The sequence below is a fragment of the Gopherus evgoodei genome, unplaced genomic scaffold, assembly GCF_007399415.2.
Source record: "Gopherus evgoodei ecotype Sinaloan lineage unplaced genomic scaffold, rGopEvg1_v1.p scaffold_71_arrow_ctg1, whole genome shotgun sequence".
Classification (NCBI taxonomy): domain Eukaryota; kingdom Metazoa; phylum Chordata; order Testudines; family Testudinidae; genus Gopherus; species Gopherus evgoodei.
The window spans coordinates 552,491-572,637 of NW_022060092.1; the positions used below are offsets into that span (position 1 = coordinate 552,491).

At 62.9% G+C, this 20,147-nt stretch overlaps 3 protein-coding genes across 13 annotated transcripts; 2 read left to right on the top strand and 1 right to left on the bottom strand.

Annotated features, from left to right (window-relative positions):
- The first annotated feature begins 281 nt into the window (after positions 1-281).
- On the top strand, positions 282-5,457 carry MYLPF (myosin light chain, phosphorylatable, fast skeletal muscle). Its single transcript, XM_030547823.1, has 7 exons — positions 282-378; positions 2,009-2,098; positions 2,805-2,880; positions 3,038-3,142; positions 3,627-3,705; positions 4,802-4,850; positions 5,058-5,457. The coding sequence occupies exons 1-7, from the start codon at positions 376-378 to the stop codon at positions 5,160-5,162; spliced, it is 507 nt and encodes a 168-aa protein (XP_030403683.1). The 5' UTR covers positions 282-375; the 3' UTR covers positions 5,163-5,457.
- A 787-nt stretch (positions 5,458-6,244) lies between these two features.
- On the bottom strand, positions 6,245-14,180 carry QPRT (quinolinate phosphoribosyltransferase). 11 transcript variants are annotated; one of them, XM_030547804.1, is made up of 9 exons: positions 13,287-14,180; positions 11,648-11,731; positions 11,109-11,234; positions 9,373-9,560; positions 9,078-9,197; positions 8,123-8,263; positions 7,016-7,576; positions 6,648-6,779; positions 6,245-6,563 (listed from the first exon to the last, which is right to left on the bottom strand). In XM_030547804.1, exons 1-9 carry the CDS (start codon positions 13,321-13,323, stop codon positions 6,351-6,353), a joined length of 1,602 nt encoding a protein of 533 aa, XP_030403664.1. In that variant the 5' UTR covers positions 13,324-14,180; the 3' UTR covers positions 6,245-6,350. The 11 variants fall into 11 exon arrangements, with proteins under 11 accessions (XP_030403664.1, XP_030403662.1, XP_030403661.1 ...); XM_030547802.1 differs by having other exon boundaries at positions 11,648-13,445; positions 13,752-14,179; XM_030547801.1 differs by having other exon boundaries at positions 11,648-13,445; positions 13,608-14,179.
- A 654-nt stretch (positions 14,181-14,834) lies between these two features.
- DCTPP1 (dCTP pyrophosphatase 1) lies at positions 14,835-20,092 on the top strand. Its single transcript, XM_030547812.1, has 4 exons — positions 14,835-14,891; positions 16,616-16,719; positions 17,577-17,687; positions 19,563-20,092. The coding sequence occupies exons 1-4, from the start codon at positions 14,862-14,864 to the stop codon at positions 19,852-19,854; spliced, it is 537 nt and encodes a 178-aa protein (XP_030403672.1). The 5' UTR covers positions 14,835-14,861; the 3' UTR covers positions 19,855-20,092.
- The last annotated feature ends 55 nt before the right edge of the window (positions 20,093-20,147 follow it).

Here is a 20,147-nt window from a genome sequence, read left to right on the forward strand (position 1 = left end):
AATGGGGTCGAAGCAGGTCAGTGAAGCTGGATCTACTGAGGCAGGCTCTATGTTGGGGCAATATAGGGGATCGGGGGAGACCCTATGGGGGGGTCATGTGGGGCAGCCTGGGGGCCAAGCAGACTGGAGGGATCCCACCTCTCCTGTCTCCTTTCTCCAAGAAAGGAGCGGCCCGGCCGGGATCTATTTCAAGCCCTGGGCTCCTCCGAGCCAAACTTGAAGATGCTGCTATAGTTAGCACTTGGCACGTCACCCCCCTCGGCACCCCCCGGGAGCGCTATATAACCCCAGGGGGATTGACAGGGCTCCCCAGCCAGCCCAGCTTCCCCTGCCAGCAGAGACCTCCCAACAGCTGCGCCTGCCCGCTGAGAGGAGATGGTAAGTGAGACGGACACAGGCAGACGGATGGACGGACCCCGGGGAATTGAACAGAGACCCACACACGCTGCGGCTTTGGGACACTCGGACCCGCCTGTGGAAAGCTACAGTGTGGAGAGAAATTACCAGGGGATCAATCGAGACATCTGTCCCCACCCCCCACCTACCTACCTATCCCCATCCACCCCATCTCTCTATCTATCTATTTACCTATCTATCCCTTTACAGCTCATCTATCTATTCCTATCCACCCCGTCTGTCTATCCCCCTCCTCCCCTTCTATCTATCTACCCCCTCCACCCCCTCTATCCATCTATCTATCTATCCATCCTCACATACACCCCTCTATCTATCTCTCTAGCCCTATCCCCCCACTCCTCTCTCTCTAGATCCATACACTCCCTATCTAGCCATCCATCTATCCCCCCTCACCATCCATCCCCACACACCCCCTCCCTCCTGCACCTGTCCGTCGCCAGGTATCCCCCTAAGATGGCTCAGGCATGTCCTACTCTCCTGCAGGTTTTGGGGTCACGTCTATCCGGGTCCCTTCCCCCACGATTTGTCCATGCCATCAGGATGCTTTGGGCATGGAGGTGGGAGAGACGGAGTCCGATGCATAGACAAATGGCACTTGGACCCCCATCCCCACCGGGTCTCTCTCCCCTTCCACCGCCCTCCCGTTGCTGAGACTGTGGGGTCATCTAGGTCCCGACACCCAACAGCCATGGTGGCCCCATCGGGGGGGAGGTGCTCAGACAAAAATTAATCCCCCATGTGTATTGGGGGGGCAGCAGAATCTGTCCCCGCGGTATCTTCCAACCCTAGGGCTAAAATCTTGGGGAGCCCAAACCTCTCCCTGTAGCCTGGGAAAAAACACCCCACCTTTGATTTAGGGCCAGCTCCCCCAAGGGAAAAACCTGGGATAGCCCTGTTATCCGCTGGGGGACTGTTACCCCCTCACCAATAGACACCCCATCTCATAACTGCCCCTAGACACAGCTGAGGCCCCCCACTTGCATTACTTAACAGATGTTTCCCCAACACCCCCATTTCCCCCACTAATTCCCATGCACCCCAACTTCCCTCATGTGCCCCCACTAACTGCTGTATGTCCTATTTCCCCCACTAACTCCCATGCACCCCAATAACTCATATGCATCCCTATTTTCCCCACTAACTCCAATATACTCCCCAATAACTGCTGTGCACCCCAATTTCCCCACTAACACCATGCACATCCCAGTAATTCTCATGCACCCCAATAACTCCCATACACCTCTCAATGTCCCCCTATGCACCACAATTCCACCCATATCTCCCCTGCACCTCCTTGTAGCCCCTCAAGATTGCACACTGCACCCCAATTCCCTCTCTAGCTCCCATGCACCCCCAATAACCCCCACTTCTCTAGGTTCACCACAAGAACTCCCCCAGTCCATCTCTTGGGCTCTCACCCGCTGATCACAGACAGGGAGGATGAGGGTGATATGGGGCACCAGACCTATGTCCAGGGCTCAGATCTGGAGGCGGTGGGGGGGGGACCTTGGAGGCTCATGGAATTAACCTTTGTCATGCCACAGCCTGTCTGCTTTTCTTCCCCTCCACCCCCCCCCCAAAAAAAACCCAGGCACCCAAGAAGGCGAAGAGGAAGGCAGTCGAAGGCAGCTCCAATGTCTTCTCTATGTTTGACCAAACCCAAATCCAGGAGTTTAAAGAGGTGAGGAGGAGGTAGGGTGGATGAAGGGCAGGGAGGGGTGAGGGTGGGGGGAAGATTGGCCCCTCTAGTCTATTCCCCTGTCTCCAGGGGGTGGGATTGATATTCTAGGGTAGGGTCCGGGGCTCCATCTTCCCAAGTCTTCCTCGCTCCCGTGACTCCCCAAAATGACCCCGCCTCGCCCGATGCGACAGAGAGATGCCTCCCCACTGCGTCCTTCTCCCGGTGGGCAGCAGTCTCCCCAGCTCCCATCTCTCCCGGCACAGACCGGGCTGTTTCCTTCCCCGGATCTCGAGGGCCGTCGTCTATTTTGGGGGCTGGTGGTGGTGATGCGACATCTGTGATTGGGGTTTGAGGCGCCTTACAAGGAAATCCCTGGAGACGTGGAATTGGGAGGGGAGAGGGGTGCCAATGGGACATCTCCATCTTTGCTAGGGCATAGCTTCCCTCCCCCGTCTCTGGAGAGCTCCTCCGGCATGCAGCACCTGTCCCCCACGGGAGGGGGGCTGCGTCGAGACGGGGGCACGCCGCCAGACGGGGATTCCTGGCGTTCCTTCCGTCCCCGAGGAGCCGGGAACGGGGGCTGGGTGACAGGTGTCTCCGGGAACAGCTGCAAGGGGGGAGGGCAGTGGGGGGAGGCTGGGCTGCAGAGATCCATATGGCCCTTGGCATCCCCATTCCCATGATCCTTTGCTGCTCTCCCACTTAGGCCTTCACCGTCATTGACCAGAACAGAGATGGCATCATTGACAAGGAAGACCTGAGAGACACATTCGCCGCCATGGGTAAAGAGGCGGGGCCAGACCAGGGTGGGAGGGGCTTCTCTGGGGTGGGAGGGGCCATTCCAAGGGGGTGGGGTCTAGCTGGGCAGGGAAGGACCTGTTCCAGGAGGGGGGGATGGGATTCCCCCACACACTCTATAACCCTTCCCCCTGTTGGCAGGGCGCCTGAACGTGAAGAACGAGGAGCTGGAAGCCATGATTAAGGAAGCCAGTGGCCCCATCAACTTCACCGTCTTCCTCACCATGTTTGGGGAGAAGCTCAAGGGTGAGTGATGCCCCCCATCCTGCTTGGTACATCCCCCTCTCCCCCCATCGCACTCCCCTTTGGTATGCCCCCATCCTGTTTCCCCTTGGTATATTCCCATACTTTCTTGGTACATCCCCACCTCCCCTCATCCTGCTCCCCTTTGGTACCTTCCCATCTCCTCCTCCCCACACCTTGGTACATCCCCGTTTCCTCCCCCTGCGTATGTCCCCATCTTCCCCACCCCCCCAAACTTCCACTTCCCACCCACTGACACATTCCCCCCATCACATCCCCATCCTGCTCCCTGTTACCCCATTGGTACATCCCATTCCACCCAACCCACTACCCATTGGTACTTCCCATCCTGCTCCCCAACCTGCTATGCATTGGTTCCTCCCATTCCCTCCCCATTGGTATGGCCCATTACTGCCCTGCCCATCCCCCCATTCACCGCGCATTGGTACGCCCCAGCCCCCCAATTCTCACCCAATCCCCCCCCCAGGTGCTGACCCCGAGGACGTGATCATGGGGGCGTTCAAGGTCCTGGACACCGAGGGCAAAGGCACCATCAAGAAGCAGTTGTGAGTATCCCTGTCCCCAGCAGGGGGCGCTAGGGGTTGGGTGGGGGGTCTCCGCGGGGCAGGGGGCGCTAGGGGTTGGGTGTGGGGGGGGTCTCCCCGGGGCAGGGGGCGCTAGGGGTTGGGTGGGGGGGGGGTCTCCCCGGGGCAGGGGGCGCTAGGGGTTGGTTGTGGGGGGGTCTCCCCGGGGCAGGGGGCTCAAGGGGTTGGGAGTGGAGGGTCTCCCCGGGGCGGGGGGCACTAGGGGTTGGGTGTGGGGGGGGTCTCCCCAGGGCGGGGGGCGCTAGGGGTTGGGTGTGAGGGGGTCTCCCCGGGGCAGGGGACGCTAGGGGTTGGGAGTGGGGGGGTCTCCCCGGGGCAGAGGGCGCTAGGGGTTGGGAGTGGGAGGTTTTCCCCGGGGCGGGGGGCGCTAGGAGTTGGGTGTGAGGGGGGTCTCCCCGGGGCAGGGGGCGCTAGGGGTTGGGTGTGAGGGGGGTCTCCCCGGGGCGGGGGGTGCTAGGGGTTGGGTGGGGGGTCTCCCCGGGGCAGGGGGCGCTAGGGGTTGGGTGTGAGGGGGGTCTCCCTGGGGCAGGGGGCGCTAGGGGTTGGGAGTTGGGGGGTCTCCGCGGGGCAGGGGGCGCTAGGGGTTGGGAGTGGGAGGTTTTCCCCGGGGCGGGGGGCGCTAGGGGTTGGGTGTGAGGGGGTCTCCTCGGGGCAGGGGGCGCTAGGGGTTGGGAGTGGGGGTTTATCCCCAGGGCAGGGGACGCTAGGGGTTGGGTGGGGGGGGTCTCCCCAGGGCAGAGGGCGCTAGGGGTTGGGAGTGAGAGGTTTTCCCCAGGGCGGGGGGCGCTAGGGGTTGGGGGGGTCTCCCTGGGATAGGGGGTGCTAGGTTTTGGGTTTGGGGCTCTCCTCAGGGCAGGGGCACTAGGGGTGGATGTGGGAGTCTCCCCAGGGCAGGGTGCTAGGAGTGACCCCAGCCCTGACAGTGCGCAGGGAGGAGTGTCTCCCCAGCAGAGGGCGCTCTCCCCATGGTATGGGGTGTTGGAGGGCTCAGAAATTGGGGGTGTCTCCCCAGAATTTGGGGTGTCTGATCACCACTCTCTCTCTTCCCCCCTCACAGCCTGGAAGAACTTCTGACCACACAGTGCGACAGATTCACCCCGGAAGAGGTGAGATTTTGGGGGTGACCCCCTGAACCCCAATACAAACCCCATCCCCCCAATCTAACCCATCACCCCCCAGATCATCCCATCCAACCTGATCCCTCCCGCAGCAGCAGTGGGTGGGGTCTGGGATCGTGGGGCACAGACCCTAGCTTTGGCAGTGGGGTCACCCCCATTTTAACTCCCCTCTTGCTCCTGTCCCCCCCGCACCAGATCAAGAACATGTGGGCAGCTTTTCCTCCAGATGTGGCCGGGAACGTGGACTACAAGAACATCTGCTACGTCATTACACACGGTGAAGACAAAGAAGGGGAGTAATTCCATCAGGCCCCCCCAAATTCCCCTGCCTCCCATCCAGGGGGCTGGCGCTGTGGGGTCCCATCCACCCACACACCCCAGGTTGGGAGCATCTCCTCCAAATCAGCTTCAGTTTTGAACCCCCAAACTGCAGACCCCACTCTTATTTATTGTGATTTTGGGGTGGGGACCTGGGACCCCACAACCTTGCCCTTCCCCACCCTGCAGCCAGAGTCTTAAGAAACGGATCAGGACCCAGGTCAAGAACTGAGGAAAAAAAGTCTCAATAAAGATGAGGAAACCTGTTTTTAACTCTCTCAGTGTCCTGGTCTGTCCTGTCGCGACTGCTTCTGGAGTGGGGCACAGTGGCTGTTTAGATAGGGATCAAGGTGGGCTAATGAAGTGGCAGTGGCTGAAATCCTGGCCCCAGTGAAGTCTGTGGTTATTTTCCTACAACGTCAGTAAGGTCAGGATGTCACAGCAGGTTTTGGAATGAAGAAATTAGATACCTTTATCTGTTAACCTATGGAATGCCCTGCCACATGATTTCATGGAGTTACAATTTCACACACGGCTCAGGAAATTTGGGACCTGATGGTTCTTCGGAGCAATTCAAAAATGTAAAATCAAGACAGCACATTTCAGGGGAAAGATATGGGATGATTTTAGACATTAATCTGTGGAACACTCTGGCACATGATTTTAGGGAGCTAAAACTGCACATGTGGTTTTAGAAAATTTAGTGTGTGATGGCTCTTAAGGCAAAATTAAAGTGCACAAATCAAGACAGCACATTTTAGAGGGAACATATGAAATAATTGTATCAATTAACTTCTGGAACTCCCTGACACACAATTTTGTTGAGTTAAAATTTCACACATGGCTTAGAAAATTTAGCATGCGATACATCTTAGGACAGAATTATATTGGGCAAATTAAGGTAGCACATTTTAGAAGGAAGATGATTTTAACCAGTAGCCAGTGGAACTCCCCAACACATGAGTTTACAGAGCTTAAAATTTCAACCCCAGGTTAGGAAATGTAGTGTCTGATGGTTCTAAGGAAAGATTCAAAGTGAGAAAATCAAAACAGCATACTGTACATGGAAGAAACTAGAAAATTTTATCTGTTAATCTGTGAAACTCCCTGACCTTTGATTCCACTGAGCTAAAATTTCACACTCTGCCCTGAAAATTGGGGCTTATGGTCTTAGAAGGCAAAATCTCTCTGGACTGGTGTCTCCCGACAGATTTTGAGGGAAAAATCCACGGCTTGGGATGACTGGGTGAGGCATCCCAGAGAAAGGATGTCTATACACGGGCCGAAGAATTGGGAGATATTCTCCTCCGAGATCCCCCCACTGGCTTCCACTATCACCCGGGGATGGGTGGCTTTCAGCGCACTGGCGGCGGGATGCAAATCCTAGAGGGACAAGGGGCAGAGTTATAAGGGAAGGGGCTACGGGGTCCTCCCACCCCACCCGCTAGCCCCCAGACTCCCTGGTACCTCTGGGGAGAAGTTATCTAGCATGATGATGTCAGATCCGGCCTCTGCAGCTTCCAGGGCCTCTTCCAGTGAACGACACTCCACCTCCAGCTTCAGATGAAAGCCAGCCACCCGCTGGGCTTCCTGGATAGCCTGGAAGTAGAGTGTGTGTTCAGGCAGGGAATGGGACCCAGGAGTCCGGGTAAGAGACACATACCCCCGCCTCCCAGTACTCCCAGAGATGGGGATGGGATCCAGGCATCTCTGATGGCTCTCATAGGGGGCCCCACAGCGCTCCCAGAGACTGGGAGGGTAATGGGACCCAGGCATCCGGGTAGGAGACCCCCCCCACACACACACACACAGTACTCCCAGGCCCGCTCCCTTACCTGGGCAATTCCTCCCGCAGCCCAGACGTGGTTATCCTTCAGCATGATGAGACTGCCCAAGTCATAGCGGTGGCCCGAAGCTCCCCCCACCAGCAGGGCGTACTTCTCTGCCAGCCTGAAACCTGGCGTGGTCTTCCTTGTCCCGGCCACTTGCCCATGCCAGCTGGCCTCCCGCGCCAGCCGGCAGGCCCGTCCCGCGGCCGTGGCCACCCCGCTGCACCGTCCCAGGCAATTCAGAGCAGTCCTCTCCCCAAGCAGCAGGTGGCGGGCTTTGCCGCGGACTTCGGCCACGCGGGCCACAGGCTCCAGCCAGGCCCCCTCGGGCTGGAACCACTCCACAGTGCAGCCCAGCTCGGTAAAGATGGCATCGAAGAAGGGGCAGCCAGCCAACACCCCGGGAGACTTGCAGAGGAGGACAGCGCACTCCGGGCCTTCCCCCACCGCACAGCCGGCGGGGTCGAAGGCCGGGGCATCCTCTTGGAGCCAGTCCTGGACCAGCTGGCGCAAGCGGGGGGGTGGGAGGAGGTGGGAGAGATCCAGGCGGGACGTCATGGCGTCGGTCTGCAACAGGAAACCATAGAGGCGTTGGGGAGAAGACATACCAGAGCGTAAGCTGCTCCTACAAGGTGGGACATCTTTATGGCACCACCGAGTGGAGGAAGAGGGGAACTGTTCCCAGAGCCAGTGCAACCCTGCTGGGAGAGGCCGGTAGCTCCCCTCAAAGCCAGCACTCCTACTCCCTCCCCTCAGCGTCCCCTCTTGGAAGAAGCTGGGGCTGGATCAGCCAGGAGCTCCCCCTACAGCCAGTGCCCCCAGCTCCCCCTTTTCCTCTGGACTCCTGGGTGCCTCCCCCCATTCCACAAGGGAAGACAGAGAAGGGGTTCACGCCTAGCTCTTCTCGCCACCCCAGGATCCTGTCTGCATCTCCCCCTCCGCCCCCGGCTTGTTTGCAGGAAACCCCCTCCCCCAGCACAAGGCAAAGTCCATCCCAATCTGTCCCAGAGCAAACAAATAGGGCAGAGGAATTCCCACTCCACTGCCATGGACCCGGAGCTCCCGGGCCTGGGACTTGGGGGCCGGGGACCCCCTGAATGGGAGGGATCTTACCTGCCACCGCCACTCAGTGGAGTCCGGGAGCAAGGGGCAGCTGGACAGAGAGCTGGAGCAGGACACACTTCCTGGCGTGGAAGGAGCAGGGGTGTGGAAGGGGCTGGCCAGGAGGTGGGACTGGCCAGGGGGGGCGGGGGTCTGAGAAAACAGCTAGGATGTACTTCACACAGAGTATAAACGGTTCCACCACCACCACCCCCAAGAGGGGCCACGTCCCAGTGCCAGGCGAGGGGTCCTCATGACCCCAGCCAACCGCTGCCCCAGAAGGGCCACGTCCCAGCGCCAGGGGAGGGGGTCCCCATGTACTCAGCCCCCCACCCCCACCCCAGAGCCAGCCACATCCCAGCACCCAGGAGCGGCGCCAGGGTTTCTGGCCCCCTAGGCAGAATTCGGGTGGGGGGGTTGGCATTTTGTGCACTCCCCACGGGGCGTGCGTGAGCTTCCGGTTCTGCTCCTCTCGCACCGCCGAAGAAGGATCCTCTGCCAAAATGCTGCAGGCGACAGCGGCAGTCATTGCCGAAGCGTCGACGGTAGCTCAATTGCCTGCTGCTGTTTTCTGCTGCACATCGGCGGAGGTCCTTCTTCAGCGGCGCGACGGGAGCAGAACCCAAAGCTCCCATGCGCCCCGTGGGGAACACGCAAAATGCCACCCCCCGAATCCTGGCGCCCTAGGCGATCGCCTAGGGTCGCCTAATGGAAGCACCGACCCTGCCAGGACCAAGCAAGGGGACTCCATGTGCCCAGCCCACACCCATCCCAGAGGGGCTGCGTCCCAGCGCCGGGCGAGAGGTCCCCAGAAGCCCAGGCCTCCACTGCCCCAGAGGGGCCACATCCCAGCACCAGGCGAGGGGTCCCCATTTCCCATCCTCCAGAGGTAGCAAATTCTGTCCGATGTGGGTGTAAAAGACATTTCAGAAGCTACATAGCAGATGCCTCCAAGTCCAAAATTCACCTCTTTGCTTTGCACGGGGGTGTCCGTTTTGCTTTCCACGGGGGTGTCCGTTTTGCTTTCCACGGGGGTGTGCAGAGTTACAGCTTTTCTCCCCTTCTGGCACTTCACACATTGCTCCACCTAGTTGGGATGGAACCACACAGCGACATTAACGTTCTCGTACGACAAGACGATCGCACGGGAAAGGCATTTACATTTTCATGGCGCGTGTGGGAACCGTGGCTTTGCACAGCCCAGTTCAAATCGGCACTGCCACGGCTCGTGACAATGGGCAGGGTCTGGTTCCATTACGGACCCACTGGACGATGTCCTTCGTCATCCCAGGCCAATAGTATCGGGTGGTCAGCGCGGTTCTTGTTTTAAAGATTCCTTGGTGTCCGCCCCAGGGACCCCCGTGATGCTGTTCGAAGAGCTCCAGGGCTCGGTTCCTGGTGTGCACGACGATGACCTTTCTCCCTTTGCCAGTACGGAAAAGTGTCCCATCTGCTGATCAGAGAAGGGGGACACGGATGATCAGATAAGCAAATACCAGATATTTCCAAAGTCACCGGCAGGGCCGTCCCTAGCTACTCTGGGGCCCTACGCAGCCCCCCTGCGGAGGGTGCGGGGGGGGCAGGCCTCTGGGGAGGGGAGCTGGCTTGGGAGGCAGGGCGGCCCGACCCTGCTGCAGAGCTCAGGGCAGCGGGGGCAGGGCTGGGGCAGAGCAGGGGTGGGAAGAGATGGGGGGGGCAGAGCAGGGTGGGGGCTTTGGGGAAGGGGTGGGGTAGGGGCAGGGCTGGGGCAGAGCAGGGGTGGGAAGAGGTGGGGCGGGGCAGAGCAGGGTAGGGGCTTTGGGGAAGGGGTGGGGGGGGCTGGGGCGGAGCAGGGCAGGAAGAGGTGGGGCGGGGGCAGAGCATGGCAGGAAGAGGTGGGGCAGAGCAGGGTGGGGGCTTTGGGGAAGGGGTGGAGTGGGGGCAGGGCTGGAGGAAGAGACAGGGCTGGGGCAGAGCAGGGCAGGAAGAGGCGGGGCAAGGGGAGAGCAGAGGTGGGAAGGGGGCAGAGCAGAATGGGGGCAGGGCTGGGGCAGAGCAGGGACAGGGCCATGGGGAACGAGACGGGGCTGGAGCTGGAGCTGCACACAGCTGTGCAGGGCACCAGGCAATGTGGTTCCCCAGATCCCCTGGTGCCCGACGCAGCTGCGCACTTTGCGTATGGGGAGGGGCGGCCCTGCTCACCGGTTCATTATAAGTAGGGCCACACTTTGGCCATGCCTTGGTCACGCTTTGGCCACGCTTTGGTCACGGAATCCATGACTTACAAAGGCCTCCGTGACTTGAGCTCCCAGGAGGTTGGAGTCTCTGCAGGCGTCTGGGGCACCCCACAGCTGGGAGCCACAGGCAGGGGGATGCCCCATAGCTCCCAGCCAGGCCCCCAGGGGTGGTGTAGAGGCCCCACAGCTCCCCAATTGCTTGTGCATCTTTTTAGTAAAAATCAGGGACAGGTCACAGGCTTCCATGAATTTTTCTTTATTGCCTGTGACCTGTCTGGGATTTTTACTAAAAATATGTGTTGCAAAATCTTAGCCTTAATGATAAGGCATATGCATATCAAAGATATCTGAACCCTGTATGGCTCGTCAGGGCTTGAATACAAAGTGTGGAGGGAGGAATTTCAATATCTGGTTGTAATTAGATGTTGAAAAGTCTTTTTAAACTAGAAATCCTTGCTCGGTGAACGTCTACGGATTGTGGTTGTTTGTGGATACACTGGATCAGGTACTTGAGAAATAAAGTTAAACAATTGGGATTTGTTTGGTCATATTTATAATTTATACTCCTTTGCCGTGTAACTGACACACATGTTCGTTACGGCGCCAATGTGTGTTACACAGGAGATGTTCTGGGAAATGTGAAAAAAACCTAACCGTGGTCTAGTGACGGTCAGGTGAATGCTCCAAAGAAACCCAGTGTTGGGGCATTGGGACCATAAATTACATGCCGAAAAGTCCATTGTATTCTGAGTTGGTATTACATGAAGAAAAGGCTCGCTTGCCTTCCAAAGAAAAGTTGGCAGCAAATCGACGCAGATTAAGTCTGCCAGCTTTATTCATTCCTTCCGGGTACTTGTTTCTCCTCTTTAATGCCAACACCCAGGCGATTTTTTCCTCGAAGGATTTCCCTGAGTATTGTTCACAGAAGAAAACATTTCACACTGTTAACATTTACACAATGGCAAACATGCAATATCTAGCCATACAACAATCAGATTTTATTTAGTAGGTAAAATAGTGCACATGTAACCAGGGTAAGCCATACTCAACCACGCAGCATTCACAGAGCAACAGAAGTAAATTTGAGCTACCTGTCTAAGTTTGAAGTATTTGTAGCTTACAAAGTCTGGCTGCCTAAGATCCATGGAAATGGAATCACATTTGAAATCATGAGATCTCCTGTAAGATTTTAACCAAGTAAAATCAGAGAAAATTTCAAGGCAGGAAATTTAACTGCCCAAGAATGTGAATTTCACAAGCAGGGGTGTTTGAAGACACTGGTCAGAAAACAACAGAATATAGAGAGAAACCTTCTCCTTACCCGCCATACTGCTGTCTATTACAAGGAGGGTTTGGCCTTGTCCAGCTTTTTTGGCAAAATCAGTTTTCAGAAATGCTGAAGACTCTGAAATAAAGCAACCCATATAACGTACACATCTCAGTGTCACGCTGATCACAGGCATGACAAACATTTAAAAAGCACAAAGGGATTTTAGAGTTTTTGTGAAGGTACTTAGCCAGGAGACCCTAAATCTTTGGGTCCGTCAGAAGTCTATTGCAGGGTGCACAGCGTAGGTGGTCCTGGCAGGGTAGTTATCTCACCAGAGAAAAGGGAGTGGAGACACGAGCTGTTAAGCACAAGGTCAGTAGCCCACTCTTGCATGGGTTCACAAAGCCTGAGTTATCTTTGGGAGGGGGTCCCCAGGGTGCAACCTGGACTATGGGACCCCTGACCCCTCCCAACCCACAAGCCTTTCACACTGGGCCATCTCTAAGGGGCCTCGGGGAGAGTGGAGCTTTTCTGATGGGCCATCCACGCCCGTCTGGCCAGCCAGGGCTGCTCCTTTGTTTGGACTGAAAGGCTGGGTGCCGGCGTTCCCTACCTCACATTTTTCAGCAGCAGCAGCTCTTGGCAATGGTAGAACCTCAGAGTTACAAACCCCCAGGACCTAGGGAAGGGAGGTTGTTCTGACCTCTGAAACATTCCTAATGCTGAACCAAACATTAGGGTTTGTCCCTTCAAACGTTCACAACTGAACACTGACGTCTCCAGCTTGGAAACTTTCCTGTGCCAAAGCAAAATGCTGCTTTCCCTTTATGTGTGTTAAGCACAGCACCGTCCCGTGTCTGCTCTTGGGGGCAGGTGTCTCTGCTGCTGCCTGGCTGCACGCTTCCCGTTCCAAATGAGGGGTGTGTGGTTGGCCAGTCAGTTCAGAACTGGTGTTCGTCACTCTGCGGTTCTACTCTATTCATAACTTCCCATCCAACGACAGCACACACAAGCCAACAGGAGATCAACGTTCAACCGAGCAAGAGTTTAACAAAGAGCCCTCACAAGGCAGGCGTTGTACCAGCCATCTCATCAGCATCTCGCAGTGAGGGCTCGGGGGGCTACTTCGAGGTGCGCGGTGTCACAGCCTTACGTCCGTGACGTTTATTACTCACGAAGTCAGAAGTGACACTTTAGCTGTGACAAACTGCTTAGGTGACATCATCCCAGTCCCTAGGAGATAACACTTGAGAAAAAGCAACTTTTTGGAGCAGAAAGGACCCGGCCCCCATGTCTGTGTTTTTCAAGACTGCTTAGAAAGTATTCTGCCAGGGAGTTTCAGGGCTCGTGGATGTAAAACCCTGAAAGAACAGCAGCGTATTTCTTTATTCCTCCTTTCCATTGCAGAGGAGCTCATCCAGCACACTAGGAAAAAAACACGGAGTGCCCACAAACCCTTGAGAGCTGGCTTATGTTTGATACTCTGTCTCGGGCCTGTTCCCCTACTGCGCTGTGACGTCAGGCGAGCTCCAGCGCCTCCGTCGCTCCAAACTTGGGTGACCAGATGTCTGCATTTTATAGGGACAGTCCTGATTTTTGTGTCTTTTTGTTATATAGGCTCCTATTACTCCCCACCCCCTGTCCCAATTTTTCACACTTGAGGTGTGGTCACCCTACTGCAAACACACACCCCGGTTTAGCCGTGAGGAACAGGCCTGTTTCTGCATCCCACAGGCACAATATATACTGGACACACCTGGCTTCTCCTGCTGTTGAGTGCGTCAGCTCCTTTCCCAAATCCTCAGTGTCGGCACCAAACGCAGCCCTCACAGCAGACAGGCGCTGGCTCCTGCAGGGGACGAAGAGCCACTCGTGGGACCCGGCTGGGCTAATTTCTAACATTTCCCCGCTCCTGAGATCTGACTGGCTCAGGCCTCAGGTGAATCAGCAGGGCGGGCGGGAGCTGCCAGAGGGATGACCCATAACAAAACCTGGCTAGGCAAATACACACCCACACCCAGACAAAAGCATGGATGGAACCTGCCGGACCCCTGGGTCTGGGCGTTTCTGGGGTCCTGACAGCCCCCCGCTCTGCGCAGCTGCACACACATGGCTGAGTTATAGAGAGCTGGAAACATCCCAGTATGATCCCCACCTGGGGGGCTGGCATCATCACCAGCTGATCAGCAGTGCCGCAGGCAATGGGCAGCTGCTGATGGCGGGGGGCACAATGACAGGGCCCCCCCCCAGCCATCACAGCCATGCACAGCTTCTTGGGGACGGCCAGGGCACCCTCCAGCAACACCCCGGGCAGTCACCCACCCTCAACGCCCGCACAGCCTGGATCGGCCGTAGGGAAAATGATGCCCTGGCCCCCGCGGACCCCCTCATCACCCCTGGCCCCCCACTGCCTCTGTGGACTCCCTCCGCATTGCTCCTGGCCCCTACTGCCCCACTCACACCCAGCCCCCACTGCCTCCCCAGATTCCCCTCCCCCCATCGCTCCTGTCCCCGAGTCCCCCCATCATCCCCTGACCCCACAGGTCAGTGCGGACCGTGGTGGCTGGCACTGGGAAAGGGGGGCAGGGTGGGGGGAGGGGCCGGCACTGGGGGGCGGGGGGGCAGGGCTGGGGGAGGGGCCTGCACTGGGGGGCTGGGGGAGGGGCCAGCACTGGGGGCGGGGGGCGTCACCAGGGGACAGGGGAGCCGCACTGGCTCTGGGGGCGGGGGGCAGGGCGGGGGGAGGGGCCAGCACGGGGGGGGGGGCTGGGGGAGGGGCCGGCACTGGGGGGGGGGCTGGGGGAGGGGCCGGCTCTGGGGGCGGGGAGGGCGGGGTGTCACCGGGGTGCAGGGGACCCGCACTGGCTCGGGGGGCGGGGGGGGGGCCGGGGGGCCCAGGCAGCAGACGTGAAATGCGGGGGGGCGGGGGGGCAGTCGGAGCCGGTATAAGAAAAGGACCCGGAAGTCGGGACATCCGGTCCCCCAGGGGCGGGGGCTGCAATGGCTCCGCCCCCGCTCAGACCCCGCCCCCCACGTGCCACCTGCACGGAGCGGGCACGAGACTCGCCGGCCGGGCAGCGGCCGGGCAGCCGCGTCAGTAGCGTCACTGCGCATGCTCGGTACAACCTCGCTCCGCGCTCCCCTGCCCCGGGCGTCCTGATTGGCTGCGCCGCCGGTCGGGCGAGACCATTGGCCAGGCGGGGTAGGCTCCTGCTCTGATTGGCTGGACGGGGCGGGCTGCGCGGTACTGGGACTCCAGGGCGGCATGGCGGGGGCGCGCGGGGAGGGGAGCCAGGTGCGGGGGGGGGGGAGTTTGGGGCCTTTCCCCTCTCTGGGGCCAGCCCCGCCCCCCCCATCCTGCCGGTGCCCCTCACTCCCGACCCGCAGCCCCTGCCAGCCCAGCCCTGCCCCCCCCAGCTCTGCCGGTGCCCCTCCCTCCCGACTCGCAGCCCCTGCCAGCCCAGCCCTGCCCCCCCCAGCTCTGCCAGTGCCCCTCACTCCCGACCCACAGCCCCTGCTAGCCCAGCCCTGCCCCCCCAGCTCTGCCGGTGCCCCTCCCTCCCGACTCGCAGCCCCTGCCAGCCCAGCCCTGCCCCCCCCAGCTCTGCCGGTGCCCCTCACTCCCGACCCGCAGCCCCTGCTACCCCAGCCCTGCCCCCCCCAGCTCTGCCGGTGCCCCTCACTCCCGACCCGCAGCCCCTGCCAGCCCAGCCCTGCCCCCCCAGCTCTGCTGGAGCCCCTCACTCCCGACCCGCAGCCCCTGCCAGCCCAGCCCTGCCCCCCAGCTCTGCCGGTGCCCCTCACTCCCGACCTGCAGCCCCTGCCAGCCCAGCCCTGCCCCCCCCAGCCCTGCCGGTGCCCCTCACTCCCGACCCGCAGCCCCTGCTACCCCAGCCCTGCCCCCCCCAGCTCTGCCGGTGCCCCTCACTCCCGACCCGCAGCCCCTGCCAGCCCAGCCCTGCCCCCCCAGCTCTGCCGGTGCCCCTCACTCCCGACCCGCAGCCCCTGCCAGCCCAGCCCTGCCCCCCAGCTCTGCCGGTGCCCCTCACTCCCGACCCGCAGCCCCTGCCAGCCCAGCCCTGCCCCCCAGCTCTGCCGGTGCCCCTCACTCCCGACCTGCAGCCCCTGCCAGCCCAGCCCTGCCCCCCCCAGCCCTGCCGGTGCCCCTCACTCCCGACCCGCAGCCCCTGCCAGCCCAGCCCTGCCCCCCCCAGCCCTGCCGGTGCCCCTCACTCCCGACCCGCAGCCCCTGCTAGCCCAGCCCTGCCCCCCCAGCTCTGCCGGTGCCCCTCACTCCCGACCCGCAGCCCCTGCCAGCCCAGCCCTGCCCCCCCCAGCTCTGCCGGTGCCCCTCACTCCCGACCCGCAGTCCCCGCCAGCCCAGCCCTGCCCCCCCCAGCTCTGCCGGTGCCCCTCACTCCCGCCCCGCAGCCCCTGCCAGCCCAGCGCTGCCCCCCCCAGCTCTGCCGGTGCCCCTCACTCCCGCCCCGCAGCCCCCTGCCAGCCCAGCCCTGCCCCCCCAGCTCTGCCCGTGCCCCCCACTCCCGCCCCGCAGCCCCCGCCAGCCCAGCCCTGCCCCCCCCAGCTCTGCCGGTGCCCCTCACTCCCGACCCGCAGCCCCTGCCAGCCCAGCCCTGCCCGCCCAGCTCTGCCGGTGCCCCTCACTCCCGACACACAGCCCCTGCTAGCCCAGCCCTGCCCCCCCAGCTCTGCCGGTGCCCCTCACTCCCGACCCCCAGCCCCTGCTAGCCCAGCCCTGCCCCCCCAGCTCTGCCGGTGCCCCTCACTCCCGACCCGCAGCCCCTGCCAGCCCAGCCCTGCCCCCCCCCAGCTCTGCCGGTGCCCCTCACTACCGACCCGCAGCCCCTGCCAGCCCGGCCCTGCCTCCCAGGTGACTGGTGCGCAGACCCCAAATGCTGGGCCCCCCACGGTGTGTTTGGGGTCCCAGACACTAGCGTGGGGGGCAGGGCCAGGTGAAGTTGGGGTTCTGGGGTCACTTGTTCCCTCCGGCTCCTGCAGGGGGCGCAGTCTCATCTCAAGATCTCCGAAGCTGAAGACCCTGGAGCAGAGGGGGGGACCCCCGGGGAATTTACATTCAGCGCTGACCCCTCCCTGGAGGACATGTGAGTTACCCCCCCAGCCCTGCCGGTGCCCCTCACTCCCGACCTGCAGCCCCCGCCAGCCCAGCCCTGCCCCCCCCAGCCCTGCCGGTGCCCCTCACTCCCGACCTGCAGCCCCCGCCAGCCCAGCCCTGCCCCCCCCCAGCCCTGCCGGTGCCCCTCACTCCCGACCTGCAGCCCCCGCCAGCCCAGCCCTGCCCCCCCAGCTCTTCCGGTGCCCCTCACTCCCGACCTGCAGCCCCTGCCAGCCCAGCCCTGCCGGTGCCCCTCACTCCCGACCTGCAGCCCCTGCCAGCCCAGCCCTGCCGGTGCCCCTCACTCCCGACCTGCAGCCCCTGCCAGCCCAGCCCTGCCGGTGCCCCTCATTCCCGACCCGCAGCCCCCCCAGCCCAGCCCTGGGCTCCCCCCAGCTCTGCCAGTGCCCCTCACTCCCGACCCGCAGCCCCCCCAGCCCAGCCCGGCCCCCCCAGCTCTGCCAGTGCCCCTCACTCCCGACCCGCAGCCCCCTCCCAGACCAGCCCTGCCCCCCCAGCCCTGCCGGTGCCCCTCACTCCCGACCTGCAGCCCCTGCCAGCCCAGCCCTGCCCCCTCCACCCCCAGCCCTGCCGGTGCCCCTCACTCCCGACCCGCAGCCCCCCCAGCCCAGCCCTGGGCTCCCCCCAGCTCTGCCAGTGCCCCTCATTCCCGACCCGCAGCCCCCCCAGCCCAGCCCGGCCCCCCCAGCTCTGCCAGTGCCCCTCATTCCCGACCCGCAGCCCCCCCAGCCCAGCCCTGTCCCCCCAGCCCTGCCGGTGCCCCTCACTCCCGACCCGCAGCCCAGCTGCTCACACTTTTCTGACCCCCCCCTTCTCTTTGTCCAGCCGGCGGCTCCAGGCCGAGTTCGTGGCCGAGCGGGGGTGGGGCCGGTTCCACCAGCCCCGAAAACTGCTCCTGGCGCTGGTGGGCGAAGTGGGGGAAGTGGCCGAGCTCTTGTGAGTGTGCGGAGGGGGGGGGGCTGGAGGGACAGACCTGACCCCCCCCCACAGACACCCCAGGGGCAGGCTGAGCCCGGGGCACTTGTGACACTGTCCGGGGTGGGGGCTGGGGGGTTTGAACAGTGTCGCCGCCTAGTGGCTGCACCCGACAATTCCAGGCACCTGGGGTGGGGGGGTGTCCCAGCGCCCCCCCTGCCCTGGGTCAGGGGTGGGTCTGTCCGTCCCGCCGCCCCCCCCCCCGCCCGCTCTGGGTCAGGGTGGGTCTGTCAGTGTCCCGGTGCCCCCCTGCCCTGGGTCAGGGGTGGGTCTGTTGGTGTCCCAGCGCCCTCCCCGCCCTGGGTCGGGGTCTGTCCGTCCCGCTGCCCCCCCCCGCCCGCTCTTGGTCGGGGGTGGGTCTGTTGGTGTCCCGGTGCCCCCCTGCCCTGGGTCGGGGGTGGGTCTGTTGGTGTCCCGGCGCCCCCCCGCCCTGGGTCGGTGGGTCTGTCTGTCCCGCTGCCCCCCCCGCCCGCTCTGGGTCAGGGTGGGTCTGTCGGTGTCCCGGCGCCCCCCTGCCCTGGGTCGGGGTCTGTTGGTGTCCCAGCGCCCCCCCGCCCTAGGTCGGGGGTGGGTCTGTCAGTGTCCCGGTGCCCCCCCGCCCTGGGTCGGGGGTGGGTCTGTTGGTGTCCCGGTGCCCCCCTGCCCTGGGTCGGGGGTGGGTCTGTTGGTGTCCCGGTGCCCCCCTGCCCTGGGTCGGGGGTGGGTCTGTTGGTGTCCCGGCGCCCCCCCGCCCTGGGTCGGTGGGTCTGTCTGTCCCGCTGCCCCCCCCCGCCTGCTCTGGGTCAGGGTGGGTCTGTTGGTGTCCCGGCGCCCCCCCGCCCTGGGTCGGGGTGTGTCCGTCCCGGCGCCCCCCTGTCCTAGGTCGGGGGTGGGTCTGTTGGTGTCCCGGTGCCCCCCCCCGCCCTGGGTCGGGGGTGGGTCTGTTGGTGTCCCGGCGCCCCCCCGCCCTGGGTCGGGGGTGGGTCTGCTGGTGTCCCGGCGCCCCCCCCTGCCCTGGGTCGGGGTCTGCTGGTGTCCCGGCGCCCCCCCCTGCCCTGGGTCGGGGTCTGCTGGTGTCCCGGCGCCCCCCCCTGCCCTGGGTCGGGGTCTGTTGGTGTCCCGGTGCCCCCCTGCCCTAGGTCGGGGGTGGGTCTGTTGGTGTCCCGGCGCCCCCCTGCCCTAGGTCGGGGGTGGGTCTGTTGGTGTCCCGGCGCCCCCCTGCCCTAGGTCGGGGGTGGGTCTGTTGGTGTCCCGGCGCCCCCCTGCCCTAGGTCGGGGGTGGGTCTGTTGGTGTCCCGGTGCCCCCCCCTGCCCTAGGTCGGGGGTGGGTCTGTTGGTGTCCCGGTGCCCCCCCAGCCCTGGGTCGGGGTCTGTCTGTCCCGCCGCCCCCCCCGCCCGCTCTGGGTCAGGGTGGGTCTGTCAGTGTCCTGGCGCCCCCCCGCCCTAGGTCGGGGGTGGGTCTGTTGGTGTCCCAGCGCCCCCCTGCCCTGGGTCGGGGGTGGGTCTGTTGGTGTCCTGGCGCCCCCCCCTGCCCTGGGTCGGGGTCTGTTGGTGTCCCGGCGCCCCCCCGCCCTGGGTCGGGGGTGGGTCTGTTGGTGTCCCGGCGCCCCCCCCTGCCCTAGGTTGAGGGTGGGTCTGTTGGTGTCCCGGCGCCCCCCCGCCCTGGGTCGGGGGTGGGTCTGTTGGTGTCCCGGCGCCCCCCTGCCCTAGGTCGGGGGTGGGTCTGTTGGTGTCCCGGCGCCCCCCTGCCCTGGGTCGGGGTGTGTCTGTCCCGGCGCCCCCCCCGCCCTGGGTCGGGGTCTGTCCGTCCCGGCGCCCCCCGGCCCTCGTGACCCCGGCGTGCGTCTCTCCCTGCAGCCAGTGGCGGGCGGACCCCGAGGCGCGGGCAGGGCTGCCGGGCTGGGCGCCGGGCGAGCGGGCGGCGCTGGCTGAGGAGCTGAGCGACGTGCTGCTCTACCTGGTGTCGCTGGCCCAGCAGTGCCGGGTGGACCTGCCCCGCGCCGCCCTGCGCAAGCTGGACCAGAACCGGGCCCGGTACCCGGCCGACCGCGCCCACGGCTCGGCCCGCAAGTACACCCACTACCAGGCCGGCCCCACGGACGCCCAGCGCCGGGACGGACCCACGGACCCCTGCTGCCCCCAGGACTGACGGCCGGGCACAGACAGACGACTCAAACTGTGCAGAGAGATGGGGTGTGTCCCCCCAACCCCACCACTTCAGCACCCCCCAGCTCCCCCATACCTACAGCAACCCCCTGTGCCCCCAGTTTATCAACCCCCCATCCCATCCCAGCCCACGCCCCACCTGTCACCCAGGGCCCCCCAAAGTTCAGCCCTGAGTCTCTCTCTTTCTTGGTGTTTTTAAGTAATAAAAACCTTCTCTTTTGGGGGAGGCCCGGTTCTCTGTTGTGTCCATTCTGGGGGCTCCCCTCTCCCCACAAG

Bases quoted from the DNA above. Each gene is read 5' to 3' on its own strand.
- MYLPF (XM_030547823.1), top strand. The intron at 2,099-2,804 runs GTGAGGAGGAGG...TCTCCCACTTAG, and splicing joins AAATCCAGGAGTTTAAAGAG to GCCTTCACCGTCATTGACCA. The intron at 3,143-3,626 runs GTGAGTGATGCC...TCCCCCCCCCAG, and splicing joins GTTTGGGGAGAAGCTCAAGG to GTGCTGACCCCGAGGACGTG.
- QPRT (XM_030547802.1), bottom strand. From the start codon at position 11,798: ATGTTTGTCATGCCTGTGATCAGCGTGACACTGAGATGTGTACGTTAT. The intron at 8,264-9,077 runs GTGAATTTTGGA...CTGTTTTCTCAG, and splicing joins CCCCCGTGCAAAGCAAAGAG to ACCCCCGCCCCCCCTGGCCA. The intron at 7,577-8,122 runs GTAAGATCCCTC...TTCCTGTTGCAG, and splicing joins CCACTGAGTGGCGGTGGCAG to ACCGACGCCATGACGTCCCG.
- DCTPP1 (XM_030547812.1), top strand. From the start codon at position 14,862: ATGGCGGGGGCGCGCGGGGAGGGGAGCCAG. The intron at 14,892-16,615 runs GTGCGGGGGGGG...CGGCTCCTGCAG, and splicing joins CGCGCGGGGAGGGGAGCCAG to GGGGCGCAGTCTCATCTCAA. The intron at 16,720-17,576 runs GTGAGTTACCCC...CTCTTTGTCCAG, and splicing joins GACCCCTCCCTGGAGGACAT to CCGGCGGCTCCAGGCCGAGT.